The sequence below is a fragment of the Pinus tabuliformis genome, chromosome 7 (assembly GCF_031772625.1).
Source record: "Pinus tabuliformis cultivar Carrire ecotype Pingquan chromosome 7, CPIR1, whole genome shotgun sequence".
Lineage (NCBI taxonomy): Eukaryota > Viridiplantae > Streptophyta > Pinopsida > Pinales > Pinaceae > Pinus > Pinus tabuliformis.
In genome coordinates, this window is record NC_142293.1 from 1,844,973,728 (window position 1) to 1,844,986,443 (window position 12,716).

Here is a 12,716-nt window from a genome sequence, read left to right on the forward strand (position 1 = left end):
TGATACCATGTTAATTTTAGGTATGTGCTATGATTAGAGCAATTTATTTCAATTTTCACAGTTATCTCCATATCTTTTCCAGAGTAGCAATCACATCAACATTAAAGTAAACCGCAGATAGAACATAAAACATAAATCGCAGAAGACAAGCCAAGACAAGAGGACACAAGATGTGGCGCTAGCCAGAGACAAACCCCAATGTGGGGAAACCCTTGATCAATTATTCTTATATGTTCTTTAATACTTCAACAGAGAGAGAGAGAGAGAGAGAGAGAGAGAGATAGTACGTTTACAACAGAAGTCAACACTTTGACTTATCTAGATAAGAGCATAGATCATCTCTATGAAGATGATACATGAGATCAGTTGAAGCCATGCTGCTTCAACTAATTCTCCAAGGTGACTCCTTCACCTATCATTGTGCTACATTTCGTCATCATGCTGCACCTCACCGCGTTGCGCCATGCTGCACTTATCATCACTATGCTGCATCTCATCACGCTTCATTAATCATGACTGTACCCATCACTGTACTGCATTATGTGCCATTGCTACACCATGTTTCCATCCTGACCTATGTGTTGGCTGCACCTTGCTTGCTTGTTGTCCCTTGCTTGCCTGTTGTCCCTAGCATGCTTATTGTCCTTAGCATGCTTGTTGTTGCATCCTAGTTGTCCCTTGCATGCTAGCTGTAACATTGCATGCTTGGTGTATTTGCTACTAAGTACCATACAACTATCCCAATGTTAGTTAGCTGTCCCTTGCATGCTGCTCTCCTTCGGAGATAGATGTTCCGGCTGTTTCGGCAGTTCCCAGCAGTTCTAGTAATTTTGGCTGTTCCTAGTAGTTCCGATAGTTCCGGTTGTTCCCGGCAGTTCCGGTAGTCCCAACAGTTCCGGCAATTCCGGCATTTCTGGCTTTTCCGACTTTTTCAGCTTTTCTGGCAGTTTCGGCTTTTCTGACATTTCCGGTTTTTCCTGCAGTTCTGGCTTTTATAGCTTTTTCGTCTTTTCTGGCAGTTCCATCTTTTCCGGCATTTCCGGCTTTTCTGGCTTTTCTAGTAGTTCCAGCTTTTCCAGGAGTTCCGAATTTTCCGCTTTTCTGGCAGTTCCGTCTTTTCCGGCAGTTCCGTCTTTTTCGGCTTTTCCGGCAGTTCCGGCTTTCTGCCCTCTGGATCAAGGCAACATTATTCCTTAGGATCTCTCCTCCTACTAAAACCCAAAGACAAGTAGAGAGAGGAAGAGATCCCAAGTGTGTTGAAATGACTTGAAGGCCACCTCTATTTATACTAAAACATTGAGCACATGTGGGGTTTATTTGGTTGCTAGCCGACCTTGACGAATTGTCTTATAACGCAAATAAATTCATAACTCCATGAATACTTATCGGAATCGGATGATCTTTAGATCAATCCTACACCTATCGATGAGAGGGATCCAAGAAAAATATCTGCTGCCATAAATAAGATGACCCACATGGAGTTTGGCCATAGTTTCCAATTTTAACGCTCCCTCTCAACTAGGGAAAACTCCATCCGTTGATCCATATGTCCGACTATACTATCTCTGCCATCAATGCCCTGCACTGCTCTGCTTTGATTTACTGAGCTCTGCTCTGCTGAACCATGAACAAGAAGAATTGATCGAGAATGTCTCATACCATTCTCTACTGACCCGAAGTCAGTTTCATCTAAAGAGAGTGTGTCACATCACTCTTACTGACCCGAAGTCAGTTTTATTGATCCTAGATCAATATCACAAGAGAGTGTCTCAAACCACTCATACTGATCCTAGATCAATTTCATTGATCCCAGATCAGTGTCACAAGTGAGTGTCTCATACCACTCATAAGAAGGTCTCTCAACGACTCCAAGTCATTCGGGAAAGTCACAGATTTGACCTTTCCCGGGGCTTTGACAAAATGTCTGCAACCTGTAGATCAGTCTCAATGCGATGGAGCCTCGTCACTCATTGACTTACCATATCGCAGATAAGGTAGTATCTAATGTCTATCTGATGGAGCAATCATCGAATACAGGATTCCTCAATAATCGAATCCCCCCTCTGGTTGTCACGGAGAATCACAGTGGTATTCATCATGTGTACAAACAACTCACTTAAGAGCTTCTGCAACCATGCAGCTTCACACGAGATCATACTCGTAGCTATGTATTCGGTCTCGGTGGTGCTTATAGCAACCGACTTCTGCTTCCTGCTCATCCATGATATCGAAGTGGAATCCAAAGAGAACTAGCACTGAGAAGTTCTCTAGTGATCCTCCACACTACCTGCCCAGCCAACATTCAAATAATCATGTAGTTTCATATTTCCGGCAGTGTATCTCAATCCATGAGAGATTGTGCCCCGAAGATATCTCAGAAGATTCTTGGCACCAATCCAGTGAGGCTCAACCAAATATGAGCTCACCATGCTGACTGCAAAACATATGTCCAGACGGAAGTTCACCAAGAACATCAACGTGAATGAGTTTATGAAACTCAGAGGCATTTCCCAAATTCGGTCTGACATCACTACGTTATAACTTCTGAAAGTTAAGATCCTCGAGGTAGTCATAGGCTTGCAGTTTATCATTCCACATCTGGAATCCAACTCCCTCTTACTTCTACAAATGAGAAGGTATGCACCTGTCAGAAATCGATCATCCTCATAAGGTGCCGGTATGAGAGGTTTATCATCCACAACCTTCGGGTAATGGTTTGGATTGGTTTCACTCCTAGTGAATCTCAGCTTCATCAGACAACTATCAATCCTCTCATACTACACCCGGGGTGTTTTGCTTCAAGCCATCGAGGGCTTTCTTCCACCTGTATACATGAAATTCCCGATCATGAATCTCAAACTCATAGGGTTGTTCCAAATTTGTGGACCTGCTGCATGAGGGGAATGGTCCCCTTATAAGATTTTCCTTCGGTACATCTCAGACATGTACCTTCATGCTCTACTTGAATTCAGACATCCCTATCACCATTTGACTCACATCAGGTAGGGCCCCATAGGTAGACCTCCAGTGTTATAGATGTGATATGTCAATTGACATGATCCCCAATGGACCATCCTGCAACTTGATACAAATTGCCAACCCTGAACCCATGAGAAAAGCATCTTTGAAAATTATATTTTTTAACACGTACCTTTCCATCGATGAATGCCACCCTGAAACCTTTGACTTCCATTTCCAAGATGGACACCAAGTTCTTCTTGCAATCAGGTACATAAAAGAGATTCTGTAAACGAATCAAGTTACCCTTATTCAATTGAGAGTTAACATTCCCTACACCCTTTCCGGGATAGGTGGCATCGACTCCAAGTATAATCCCACGATTGTTTCCATTTCTACCAAATTAGAGAGTGCACCCATATATCCGATAAAGTGCCTTGAAGCACTACAATCTATAAGACATATTCCCAAAGAATCTGAAGAAGAGGGCCAATACAAGATAACGCTTCTTTATCTTATTAGAAACAACATTTGATTCTTCATACCTGGGGTTCCTTGTTTTCTATGAAGAGTTAGCCATTTCCTTGATGACCTGCATTACCTGTCATTCCTTTGATCATTGAAGATGTCCCTGGAATGATTGTTATCATCATCAAGTGATGTGTCCCTACCATTCGACACTCCTTCGCATAATGGCCGAACTAGTTATCTACCTTTCTTTCCACCCTGAGATCCGGTCTTCTAATGAAGTGATCTTTAGGTAGGCCATATTCCGCTGCACCATTCTGATAATATTCTCTATTTCGACTTCACCCTTGGTGAATTTGAAGAGGGATGAGGAATCCACTGATCCTTTTGTCCTTTTCCAACTGTCTTCGGTGATTGCTCTTTCACTCTTGCTTGGGCATTGTCTTCACCTCAACTCTGATACCATGTTAATTTTAGGTATGTTCTATGCTTAAAGCAATTTATTTCAATTTTCACAGTTAGCTCCATATCTTTTCCAGATTAGCAATCACATCAACATTAAAGTAAACTGCAGATAGAGCATAAAACATAAATCGCAGAAGACAAGCCAAGACAAGAGGACACAATATGTGGCGCTAGCCAGGACAAATCCCAATGTGGGGAAACCCTTGATCAATTCTTCTTATATGTTCTTCAATAGTTCAACAGAGAGAGAGAGAGAGATAGTACGTTTACAACAGAAGTCAACACTTTGACTTTCTAGATAAGAGCATAGATCATCTCTAAGAAGATGATGCATGAGATCAGTTGAAGACATGCTGCTTCAACTAATTCTCCAAGGTGACTCCTTCACCTATCGTTGTGCTGCATTTTGTCATCATGCTGCACCTCACTGCACTGCACCACGCTGCACCCATCATCACTATGCTGCATCTCATCACGCTTCATTAATCATGACTGTACCCATCACTGTACTGCATTATGTGCCATTGCTGCACCATGTTGCCATCTTGACCTACGTTTTCGCTCCACCTTGCTTGCTTGTTGTCCCTAGCATGCTTGTTGTTGCATGCTAGTTGTCCCTTGCATGCCAGCTGTAACATTGCATGCTTGGTGTATTTGCTGCTAAGTACCATATAACTATCCCAATGTTAGTTAGTTGTTCCTTGCATGCTGCTCTCATTCGGAGACAAATGCTCCCACTGTTTCGGCAGTTCCTCGCAGTTCTGGGAATTCCGGCTATTCCCGGCAGTTCCGGTGGTTCCCGACAGTTCCGGCAGTCACGGTAGTTCCGACAGTTCCGACATTTTCGGCTTTTCCGACTTTTTCAGCGTTTCTGGTAGTTTCGGATTTTCTGACATTTCTGGATTTTCTGGCAGTTTCGGCTTTTCTGGCATTTCCCACTTTTCGGCTTTTCCGTCTTTCTGCCCTTTGGATTAAGGCAACGTTATTCCTTAGGATTTCTCCTCCTACTAAAACCCAAAGACAAGTAGAGAGAGGAAGAGATCCCAAGTGTGTTGAAATGACTTGAAGGCCACTTCTATTTATACTAAAACGTTGACCACATGTGGGGTTTATTTGGTTGCTGGACGCAAAAAAATTCATAACTCCATGAATACTTATTGGAAGCATATGATCTTTAAATCAATCCTACATCTCTCGATGAGAGGGATCCAAGAAAAATATCAGCTGCCATAAATAAGATGACCCACATGGAGTTTGGCCCTAGTTGACAATTTTAACATAGTGGCTATTATGAATCATGATCAATCAACAATCTCTTGCACAATATTGTTGCAGATAAATGTGATGGCAGTGTAGCAATAATCAGAGAGAAGGTTGTCGATGATCTTATGTCAAATATATACTTATGAATTCCTCCAACTTTACATGTATCTCCTCAGTTTGTGGATGAGCTTTGTCTTCAACAGCAACAAAAATGTACTCTTCTGCCTTTTTTTTTCACATTCTTATCTTTCATTTTTTTTTTCATCGTCCCACCTTTTGGCTCTTTTTTCTTCTCCCCAGCCAGATAAAGAGAATACAATGACTCTCCACCTCCTCCCAACGATATTCTGCTGCACACGTTCTTCCCTGGTTTCTACACCTTTTGGTTAGATGGAATTTGCATCATATAATTAAAAAGAATCCCATCGACACCAGCACGTTGAAACTGAAGAAGCAACTTGTTTCCTTGTGAAAAGGAAGTCCACTTGGAGGGTATAAAGTGCCTATGATTTAGGAAACGCCTCTATACTTCCACAGTCACATTGCCATCAAGTATCCGACTATACTCCCACAAACAAATTGCCTCTTTACTCCACTATCCGATTATCTGATAAAATTTTGTGATGCAAGATCGTCGAATTTGAACAACATATTTCATGAGCAGATCAATAGGCCTTCCGCGCCCAAAATACCAGTTTTCTTTAAAAATCTCGACCATGAAGTATCTTCTCATCCTTTAATTATGATGCATCTCATCTTTCGTGCAGGGAGGAAAGAAAAACGACCTCAGCATGGGTAGCATCCTTTTGTTTGTTTAAAAAGACGCTCCCATGGGTTGAATCTCACAATCTTCATCATTCAAGAACGGACATCCAAGTACGAAATTCTGGTATCCACAACTCTCATACAAATAAATATTGACTTATAATGTTAAGATTAATCTTTTCCACCATTGTTAGGGCACAAAACCTAAAAACATATGTGTTTGCGTAATATGAGATAAGAGAAAAAAAATGTGTTGTCTTAAAACATGCTTCACAATTCACATAACTTTCTTCAAGGAATTTGACATCATGAATGTGAAACTTGCATATGATTTCACATTTACGTAGCATGAAGATTAGCAAACAAAAACCAACTCTTATGCTTGCACGCTTTCAGCTCAACAGTACATGGAAACCAAATGTGTCGTCTTCATCATGATTATGATTATTAAGGATATTCTACTGTTATAAGCCTTCTTAATGGATCAAAGACCTTCAAATAGGACAAAAGATTTTGCACTCCAGTTAGTTGTGACATGATGAGCAAGGGGCATCCAACACCAAAACAATGACTTTATCAATGTCGACATTCCCATGCCAACTCTCAACGTCCCTCCGTTGTCTGTTGCGCTAGCATTCCCTATTGTTGTGAGTTGAATGCAAGGCTAATACTCAATAGTTTAACCTCTTTACCCAACTATCTCTGTGTTGTATACATCAGAATATATCAGATTGTCCGAGCACGATCATGATAATCTGGTTGTATAATTTGTGGCATCAGTCATCACATTGTATAAAAGAATCATCCTATGCAATTTGAGCACGATAAACGATCAAGGATTTTGTGGTGGTCAAATATAATTCGTATTTTAAGCTTTCACATAAGCAGAATTATAAGGTAATCAGAATCAACCATATAAATTAGCCATTGAATGCACACCGTGCACACCATCCTCAACGCTGCATATATATTCTGGGCAATGATCCCACCCATATATCACATACATATTCCAGTGCACATGTCAATACCTGAAATGATATTGCACCATAATAAGCATTGTAACAACAGTGTAATACTATACTGGAATATCCACCGTGATACAATAAGGCTTCCCCGATATGCCACCATATAAATGAATATATCAACCACAATATGATGTATGCAATAACCCTAATTCAAATATAACCGGATTGATAAGCATGCCATATTGTAACGGTCGAACCACGGTGTTCCATCCAGGCTTGAGAAGCTTCCAATATGTAATAATTAACGTTGTCACCGATATATTAATGCTGCTTCAACACTGCTCAAATTAAACATTGCCAATAATGCTGCACACATTTAGTGCTGTCACAAACGACAATATAACCAACGCTGCCACACCAACCATGTAATGATCATATATCGTTATAATGTTGTAGATGCTATCATAATGTATTAATCCTGCACCAACGCATATATATGTTATTAAGAACGCCAGTGCATTATAATATACACCAAAAAGCATCTATAATGTTCCAATAACGCATAGGTTGACATAGCGCTGTCTCCATGGATTCTTTGGTTTGCAACGATGCAACGATATTGCTCATGTCAATATCAGGTCCGGCATCCGGCATTTCTATTTGTTTTCTGTCATAACGTCCAATTCTATTAGTCGACAGGTATCAGATCACTCATTATTTTTCAAAAGTAGCATCCATGTGAGAGTCGAGATGATTAATTTGATTTTTAAAATAATGAAATTCAGCCATAAAATTCTGGTCAAATTCATCGATTCTTTATTGTATTCCATCTCGCTTTGCGACTGTCTTGTTTTCCCATATGCAAAGGCAAAATCAAATTATCTCTTTGTTGTGATAATTGTTCAGTCCATTGATTAGCTGTACTGCTTGGGATCTGGATTCAACCATTATGTCTTAAATTTTGATAGTGGATGTTATGCTAAAGCATTCTCAAACAATGCTACAATAGGTTATGCCCCCTAAATATCACTGTAGAATCGCAAGCTTTGTCTCATATCTCCTTGCTTTCCCATTACAGAGTCTTCCAAACTAGGATGACAAGCATGCTTTGATAGTGAATCGACCTTGTCTTTGCTTACAATGTCTTTTCATATCTTCAATGCCAATACTGTCTAAACAACAACTGTGGTTTATTTTTTTTTCATCCCCAACTCATTCCGTAGGGTTGTAGTTTGAACAATCCGAGCTAGTTGAATACTAAGAAATAAGAAGAAGTTGTTTGCGTGCACGACAACGGTATGCGCAACAACAATAGCATACTGACATGAGATGTTCAAATTCAGTAATGGATTCATATCATATCTTCGCCTTGAGTTCAAGGGAATCCTCCTTATTTTTCATATTTGTTGCATTGTCTGCCGTGTGTAGTGTGATGAGCCATGTTTGATGTAGATCCACTTGTATAGAGCATTCTTGGTTGTTTGTACAAAGTGAAAACAATAATCTTGTGTATCACTGCTTCTTTCTCCACAAATCTGTCCATCTTCTCTATTATTAGGTTAAGGCCATTTATGTGGTTTTAATTCGGCCATGGCTAGTAATGTGATGTTTTTTGCTAAGATTAAAATTCTAGATATTAGGTGTATTTTCCACTAGAGACTCTAATGATTCAAGTAGGGTTAATAGAATGGAAGAGATTGATCATGGTGTTGCCTTCCATTGCCTCTAATAGTACATAACATAGCTTTAGGGAGCTTCCAATACACTCATTTGCAAATGTTGAAGTCTCTTGTTTCCCACTAAATATTAGTGATCATAATAAATTCTCAGCATGGTCACGAAGTATGAAGATTAACAAACACTGACCAACTCTTCTCTTCTGCTTGCACATCTAGGATATTACAATGAAGACTCCTTTTCTCTTTGTTCTGAAAATATTTGCATTTTGTGTTCTTATTAGCCTTTGAATTTGATTCTCTTCATGGTCATCTTTCTCATTAAAGTGTTATTGCAGAGACTTCAACATATGTGATATAGTGCCATTATACTATTGAGACAGATGAATTCTTCTTTTGCTTTTTTGAGCAACTCCCCTTGAGACATCATTTTGCTATTGAAGTCTTGAAGCTGCTCCTTTTTCTTCCTCTTCCATACCTTAGTTGGTTTCCTTCTGTTGTTGTCTACATTTCCTTTTAGCTCATTGTCTGGTCTGCTTGGAGTTGCTTCTATTTTCTTTTTAGAACTATTTATGGTATATAGTAGTTTGCAATCTTTGGCCATATGGCCAAGATTGCTACACAAATAACATTTTATATGGCCAAGGAATGAAACAAATGGTGTGTGCTTTCTTGAGTCATTTATACTTTTTTTTACATACATTTTACACTCAATAGACATGAATTGTGTTACCTGGTGAATGGATGTATTCTTTGTTTGCTTGCTTGACGGAGCCTTCTCATTTGCTACATCTTTTGCTTATTAAAATTGATTTTCTTTGTCGTACATTTTGCTGCAAAGTGTCAAGTTCATGGCAAGAAAAACACTTCATATTTTTCAAAGGAACAAATAATCTCCTTTGAGATCTTCCAAATTTGCTCAATTTATCTCCAAGAGGAACTGACCTTTTTGCAAATGACCATTTCTTCATATTATTCTTTAGCTCTTGATGCTACTGCTTGTTTTCGTTTGCTTCGTTACAAATCATGTTGTAGCTGACTTCTTCTTCTGTAGGTCTTTTTGGTGCAATGTCCTCTTTAATGACTGACTCCTCTGAGTCTTTCATAGAGACAATATCCTCTTCTAGGTTTTTGTACAATGTTTTCTTTTCATCTAACTCACTTCTAGGTAAGACCATCTTAGAGTTTAATCTTTCACATTGTACCTCTTTCTCCTTTAGCTTTCTACTCATCATCCCTTCTATTCTCCTTGCCTCTTCAATTTGTGTCTTCACATTAACAATTTATTCCTTGTACTCATGCTCTCTCTCATCACATATCTGCATAAGTTTATTCAAGTCTTTGGTTTCATTCTTCAATCTTTCTATTTTAGTCAAGGCTATGCCAAGATTAGCTTGTTCTTCAACTATATTTTCTTCTTGGAAATCAAGTCGATTCACACTAGCATAGACCTCATTTGACTGAACACTTTCCTTTTTATAGAGATTTTTCTTATTCTTCTTTCTCTTCTCTTTTTTGTATTAGCGCTACTAGTCTCTCCTTCATGAATGAGTTGCAACCTATCCCATATTTCTTTAGAAGAATTTAAATCTATTATTGTATCAAGATCCTTATTATGAATATTATTATACATAACACATTTTTCCTTAGCATTCCATTGTTTCTCTTGCACAGAGGGAGAGTCTTTATAGTAATCATCACATAATAGTTTCCGTACACTAGGTCCATAACATATCAGTTCATATTTTACTTATCTCTGCATTCATGAAAGTGTGTTTCACTTAGCACATGTCCACCTTGATAATCCATGACTTCACCAAATCTACCTTCAACATGTTAGGCTTACAGATAAGGAACCGACTGTAATACCAATTGATGAAAACTTGACTAAACTGAGGGCGGGGGGTGGGGTGAATTAGTTTAGTACATTCATGGACATTAATCTATTTTCTTTAAAACTCATTAACTGAAGTTTTAAATGAGCAACTTAACACATAATGACCAATAAATTGAATATGTGAACCAAAAGTAATACATAAACCATAACATCACATCAACACATAAAATAAAGCAATATGGACACCATATATAAGTGGAAACCCTTAAAGGGAGAAAACCACAATTTTTTATTGTTGTGATGCAAAGACAAGCTCCTACTCCCTTATTACATCTAATTTTCTGTAGGCTCCAACCTACATGATGCTACCACCTCAATTTTCTGCAAGCTACAACATGCAAGGAAACTCCAACTCCCATATGTTTTTTGCAGGCTACAACCCACAAGAGGCTTCTACCTCAACAGGCTCTAACTTGATATTTATCAAGGCACAACTTGAAAGGAGACCCCAATCCCTTCATGCAAAATGAAAACAATATGTTGGTTTACCTCTACAGTTATGCATATATCCATCTCTGATTTTGATTCTTCTTCTCCTTAAATCTGCATCACATCTGCTCTATATGTTCCATGTAACTAATGCATAAGATCTCAATCAATTCTCACATTCTCTAACACTCTAACCAACAATCTCTCCAACCTTGCATAAATTTATAAATGAATTTTAATGGATGTTTTTGTTCCACTCACACAAATATGAAATGACAAAACTTGTCTCTTTGCATTCCAAAGGCATCTCTTCAATTCCAAAACTGGTTAAACTCTTGAATATTAAAATGCATAAAATGAATTTCATCATATCCAAATGTCATGGATTCATATTCTTCATGTCAATAAAATAAATAAATAATATGCAATAATACAATATTGCATTCATATTCAAATATCCCTACATCACAATATTTTTCCATGTCTTTGACTTTGCCTTCCATCTTGCCTTGCCTTGCATCATGTCTTTGTATTTCCTTTGATGTCATGGAGTCTTGCCTTTTCCTTGCATCACAACAATTTAGCTCAACCAAGCCAGTCTTCAAATCAACCTTACACAAAACATAACAAGCATACCAAGCATACCAATATGTTCTTCTTTATCTCCAAGGTATAACAATGTTTGTATCAATACAAGTGTGCCATCAACAATACCTGTGCCACCATATTTTCTTGCTCCTTTACCCTTTGTTGTTCCTTTGCCATCACCTTCATCTCTTGTTGTCAATTCCTTGCTTCTCCTATGCCTTTGCAGCTCTTTTGCCGCTCTTGTGCTGTTCCTTTGCCATCAATGACAACAATTCCATCAAAATGTTCAATGCTTATGTTGCCAAGAATATGGTCACTATAAAAATAACTACCATCAAAGGAATGATTCTCAAAGGGATGATTATCAAAGGAATAATGATTCTCAAAGGGATGATTATAAAAGGAATGATGATCGAAAGATGAAAGGAAGCATCATGCTTCTGCAACTAACCTTGATGAATCCTCACATAAGAGGAGGCCTAGAAAGAGAAATTCTAATGATGAATACTCGTTTTATTATGATTTTACAGGTTCCATTGTAAGTGATGATGAAATATGGTTGGTGGACAATGGTGCCTCTAGGAACATGACTAGAAGTCGCGGAAACCTCTCTAAGTTGGTTGAAAAAAAGATAGCTCAAAGGGTTGAGCTAGGAGATAATGGAAAATACGAAGTCAAGGGAATTGGTTTGTCATCCTTCCAATTGAAATTGAGAGGTAATGTATCTATTAACAATATTTTATATGTTTTTGGTTTGAATAAGAATTTGTTGTCCATTTCATCTCTTGAAGACAAAGGACATATAATTGCTTTATTTGATGGACAAGTTCTAGTATGGAAGAAGGAAGCCTCCTTTGAATTTGCTAAAGTTATTGGTGTACGAATTGAAGGCCTATATCATCTCCATGGTCACTCAATCCAAGCCCTTATACACAACACATCTAATGTTTGTGAACCATGGCATCGAAGGTACACTCATGTTTATTATAAATCATTGTTTAGAATGAAGGATTTTGTTAAAGGTGTACCTTAAATCAAAATTGTGCATGATGGCGTTTGCAAGGGATGTGCTCTTGAGGTTGAAGGAATATGTACTAGTAGTTGCTATCACAATTTAATTTCAGGGTAAAGTCTTTAGGGGTAATGACTGAGAGCAATAGAGCAACTATAATGATATTTTTTCAAACAATTATTTTGCTAGTGTTCCTTTTGATAATTTTGCACAGAGCATTGATAATTATT

The 12,716-nt window shown here is 38.4% G+C and overlaps 1 protein-coding gene across 1 annotated transcript in view; it reads left to right on the forward strand.

Annotated features, from left to right (window-relative positions):
- LOC149255801 (zinc knuckle (CCHC-type) family protein) overlaps window positions 1-12,317 on the forward strand; it is a 250,775-nt gene extending 238,458 nt beyond the window's left edge. The window contains exon 8 of the mRNA XM_089460576.1: window positions 12,005-12,317. Coding sequence (XP_089316702.1) covers window positions 12,005-12,020 — 16 coding nt within the window. The 3' untranslated portion in view covers window positions 12,021-12,317. The remainder of the gene's footprint in view (window positions 1-12,004) is intronic.
- Window positions 12,318-12,716: the final 399 nt, after the last annotated feature.